Here is a 4,941-nt window from a genome sequence, read left to right on the forward strand (position 1 = left end):
CTAAGCAGCAAATCAGCATATTAGAATGATTTCTGAATGATCATGTGATACTGCAGACTGGAGTAATGATGCTGAAAATTCAGCTTTGCATCACAGAAATAAATTACATTTTAAATATATTAAAATAGATAACAGGTATTTTAAATTGTAATAATATTTAAGCATTTTACTGTTATTATGCAGCCTTGGTGAGCATAAGAGATTTCTTTTAAAAATCGTACTGACCTCAAACTTTTGAATGATAGTTTACGTATATCCAAAAAGCACTTTAAAATCAGCTAAACATTCCTCTATTTTGACACATCTAGAAATATACACACTTTCTTTTTATACTTTTTCAGCATATGTATGAACTTTATACCTGCTGCAAGTGATCTCCTGTCAACCGCATTGAAAACATAGTAGAAGGGTTCATAACACGCACAGCAGTTTCTAGAGGCATGTCACCCTGCACAAGAAAATCTGTATTTTAGACACAACTTCAGATCTTCTCACCTCTGCTTTGGCACTGATGCCTTGACGTGAAGAGCTCAGTATTTTGAAGAATATGCTCAAGCAAACACACCTAAGAAACAATAAAGAATTTGTGTACATTTTTCACAACCACTTCTCACTGAATCGTTGAAGAGTTTATTTCCACCTCAACAACCCAAAACTGAGAAAATCTTGTCATTGCAAAGTTAAATAGCTAAAAACTGGTCCACACAGCTAATTTCGCTATAATCTAAGTCATGTGAAAGCTTAACGTGAGAAAAAGTAAATGCTTTTCAATTTTAGGTGAACTACCTCTTTAAAGATTAGATGCTAATGATGATCACAAGGCAGTTTCTCATGTTCTTTCTCCTCAGTATCGAGTTTGTTGGGTATTTATGGAGTATCGATGTCCTGTCAGACAAATGTGCAAAGCATCCCTTTGTTGGTTTAACAGTCGGCTGTATTATCTCTATTTATGTCATTACAGAGACCTGAGCAAGAATCAGATATCTGAGATTGCGGAAGATGCGTTTAGTGGCCTGCGCTCGCTCACTTCACTGTAAGTGTTTTTCACACACACATGCAAACATTTTGTGAATGACACAAACATATCAAAATGCATACACCTGAGCTGCACAGTAATACATTTACAAAGATAATAGGCGTGCGCAAATGTAACAGTCAGGTGAAAGGACAGGTGTCGAATAAATCAGTTGACAGGAGGCTGAGAGAATGGAGACGAGACAGCCTCCTGTCTGCCTGAGTGTGTGTCTTTCGGTGTGTGTGTGTGTGTGTGTGTGTGTGTGTGTGTGTTTGCTGACATCTGCAACAGCGTGAACACAAGGGAGAACTTTCATTTAAATCACCTCAACAAGTCAGAGAGAGCCGGAAGACTCAGCGTGCGCATATTAATTTGGTCAGATCTATCTCCCTGCGTCCAGCCCACACAGCTGTACACGAGACAGAGCTCATTTACACATGCGGCGTGATTAAAGAGACGCTGAGGGGTGGAAGATGGGCTGCAGTCTCTCAGGGAATAGGAATAAAGCAAAGAGGATGCGCAAGATGACATAAACACACGACCACACGTTTGCTTGGAAATTAGAGTGTGTTGCAGGAATAGTTCAGCCAAAATTGAACATTGTTTAGAACTCATTCTTTCTTCTGTGAACACAAAACACAATTGCTATGAATGGAGAACTTCAAAAGGACACAGAACACCATAAATTGTCATACAAATAGTCATGCGCTGTATTTCATGTATTCTGAAGCCATACGATAGCTTTGTGACTGAAATATAAATTATTATTCACTGAAAACTAGGACATCTGCCCTACCTCTCCAAATCATCTACCCTGCCTTTAACAGCTATAACATGATCAGTAACTTTACTGACACATTTCAGTCTGTTTCTCACATACAGCTATATCATATCGTTTGACTTCAGAGGACTAGTATTATGTACCACTGTCATGATTTTGCCTGCTTTTTTGAAAAACATGAAAGCTTCTTTAAGAAAGATACATACTCGCTTGATGTGTTGCACATGGGCTAGACATATTGAAACATTGTGGGTTGATTCATTGTTCTCTATTTACATTGTATCTGTGTGTATCTACAGGGTCCTGTATGGAAATAAAATCGCAGAGATCCCAAAGGGACTGTTTGATGGCCTGGTCTCCCTGCAGCTGCTGTGAGTGCTGCATTTATGACTCAATAACCTTCAATGTCAAGATGATGACTGCTGTGTGTGTGAATATGCATTGGGGTCCAAGTTTCACCACTAGTGATTTTTTTTTACACTACCACTCAAAGAAATTAATAATTTATTCGGCAAGGATGCATGAAATCGATCAAAAGTGACAGTAAAGACATTTATAATGTTACAAAAGATTTATATTTCAAAAATATTAAGCAACACAACTGTTTTCAGCATTGATAATAATCAGAAATGTTTCTTGAGCAACAAATCAGCATATTAGAAAGATTTCTGAAGGATCATGTGACACTGATGACATTTTAAAATTAAATTAAATTAAAATAGAAAATTGAAATTGTATTAATGTCATAACATTACTGTTTTTATTGTATTATTGATCATATAAATGCAGCCTTGTTCAGCATAAGAGACTTTAAAAAAACATTTTAAAAATGTATTTTAATAAATTGAAGATTATTTTATAGTATTTTATCTCGATATCATAACAATTTTGCTGAAAAATTAGAATAAAAATGTCTGAATTTCTCTATTTATGTACTTGATATTTAATATATTTGCTTTAATATAAGTAGCACTTGATCACTACAATTTTTGCAAAGCCTGATTGTGCATGATTTTCAGAATGTCTGATTAGTGACCTAGAAAAAAAATTACCTGTAAACATTTCTTTATTTTTGATTATTATTATTATTATTATTACTTTTATTGTTTTTTGTTTGTTTTTTTGTAATGGGACCCCACTGTATATATGTATGTGCTTCACAATGAGAGCAAATGTGTTTAGTGAAAAAAAATGGACTTGTTTTATTATAGGAGGTAAGACATCTCTCCCTTTTTCCTCATGAAAGGAAGAAAAGCACTTAAAGAATTGAGGAGAGCATGTAGTGTTTTTGCTGAAAGAAGCATCAAGTTTTATTCTCGTTTCCTCTGGGGGAACACTCTCGAAATCATTAGCATGTAAATTGGTCTTGATTGCTAAACATGTCCCTCACACCTACTTATATTTGTGTAGACATGGAAACATTGCTCAGACATAATTTCTGCATTTAATGGTCCAAATTGAGGTGAATCTCTCGGCTCTAATGGGCCTGTTGAGGAAATTCTGATGGCTTCCGCTTTTCTTAACGTACACACTGCTGCCGTGGGCACAAAAATACGCTCACATCACCTGTTATTATGCTTCTAAAACGCCATAGATTTACTGGAGCAGCCCGGCCCATGTTTTCACTGTCAACTGTCATAATGACACAAATTATCTGTGTTTTCAGCAATTAGAGTTCTTCATCCTTAATGGATTTTCTTAATAGGACCCTTTCAAAGGTACACCTCTGGGCATTCCACCAATTTTGCAAAGTTAGTTTGGTGTTTCTGTGTTTCTTTCTATTGTGTGTGGTTTTATTCGCTCTGTTTTTCTTTTGTTTTTCTTTTTTTTTTTTTCTTTTTTGAGATACTCAAACCTAATTAGTTCACCCTGTGAGTAGACTAACGATGCATGCGTTTGCTGCAAGACAAAACCTCATTACAATGGCTTTCAGTAATTAAGCACATGACTGCGTTAGTCAATTGTCAGGCGGCCTGAATGGGAGAGACGCGAAGGCGGCTGGAAGTCAGTGAGGAGTGCGTGACATGACAGGAGTGATGGGTGCAACTCAGCAGCTGAATACTCCAGCAGTTCATCGACAACACATTCACTCCGATTTTGTTCAAAGAGACAGTGATCTGTGAACCGAGTAAATTACATCTATAGATCTGAATATGTTTCTGATGCTTACATCAAGTCGCACAGCTTTGGACACTTCGTGGATCCCACACTGTGAATTTCATCCCCATTGAAATCTGCACACTGCTCATCTTTACTGATACAGCGCAGATTACTGAATTTACTGCAACCATCATGCTCTGCACTAGAGGTTTTAAAGCAAAACATAAAATCATTCAGAGAGAGCAGCACTTTCCGCTCAGTCAGGCAAATTGAAAATAAAAAGTCCTTATTGTCTCTTAAGTCTTTCACAAAATACCCTTAGGAAACATGCACTTGGACCCATTGCACCTACTCAGGAACTGCACTGAAAGGGGCTTTTATAGGGTGACTGATTATACATTACAGCCTTCTGTAATACAATAAATAATCATCAGTCATCAAGAGCAGCAAAAATGACACAATGGCAAATTTACAGCAATTAAACTATTTACATTGTTTTGTTTGGTTTTGCTTTTTGGTTTGTTTGGTTCAGTTCACTTTTCTTTACTTTTTTTGTTTTGTTTCGCTTTGGTTTCATTTGCTTGCTTTGTTTTGTTTTGTTTTGTTTTGTTTTGTTTTGTTTTGTTTTGTTTTGTTTTGTTTTGTTTTGTTTTGGTTTGGTTTACTTTGCTTTACTTTGCTTGTTTTGTTTTGCTTTTATTTACTTTGCTTGTTTAGTTTTGGTTTGCTTTGCTTTGCTTTACTTTGCTTGTTTTGTTTGTTTTGCTTCACTTTACTTTGCTTGTTTTGTTTTGTTTTGCTTTGATTTACTTTACTTTGCTTGTTTTGTTTTGCTTTGATTTACTTTGCCTGTTTAGTTTTGTTTTTCACTTTGCTTTGCTTTGCTTTACTTTGCTTGTTTTGTTTTGGTTCACTTTGTTTTGCTTGTTTTTTGTTTTTGTTTTTTTTAGCTTTTTTATTAGTTTTTTTCTTGGCGTCGTTTTTTTTTTTTTTTTTTTTTTTGGTTTGTTTGTTTATTTTTTTTTTTTTTTTTGGAAAACTTTTT

At 35.5% G+C, this 4,941-nt stretch overlaps 1 protein-coding gene across 2 annotated transcripts in view; it reads left to right on the forward strand.

Annotated features, from left to right (window-relative positions):
• The window catches only part of LOC107662025 (slit homolog 3 protein-like), a 195,056-nt gene that overhangs the window by 139,513 nt on the left and 50,602 nt on the right, over nt 1-4,941 (forward strand). For both annotated transcript variants that reach the window (XR_001631166.1, XM_016451881.1), the window contains exon 12: nt 2,096-2,167. Coding sequence is in view for 1 of the 2 variants with exons in the window: in XM_016451881.1 (XP_016307367.1) it covers nt 2,096-2,167 (72 nt within the window). In the remaining variant the exon portion in view is untranslated. The remainder of the gene's footprint in view (nt 1-2,095; nt 2,168-4,941) is intronic.

The sequence above is a fragment of the Sinocyclocheilus anshuiensis genome, unplaced genomic scaffold (assembly GCF_001515605.1).
Source record: "Sinocyclocheilus anshuiensis isolate Anshui unplaced genomic scaffold, SAMN03320099.WGS_v1.1 scaffold535, whole genome shotgun sequence".
NCBI classification, from domain to species: domain Eukaryota; kingdom Metazoa; phylum Chordata; class Actinopteri; order Cypriniformes; family Cyprinidae; genus Sinocyclocheilus; species Sinocyclocheilus anshuiensis.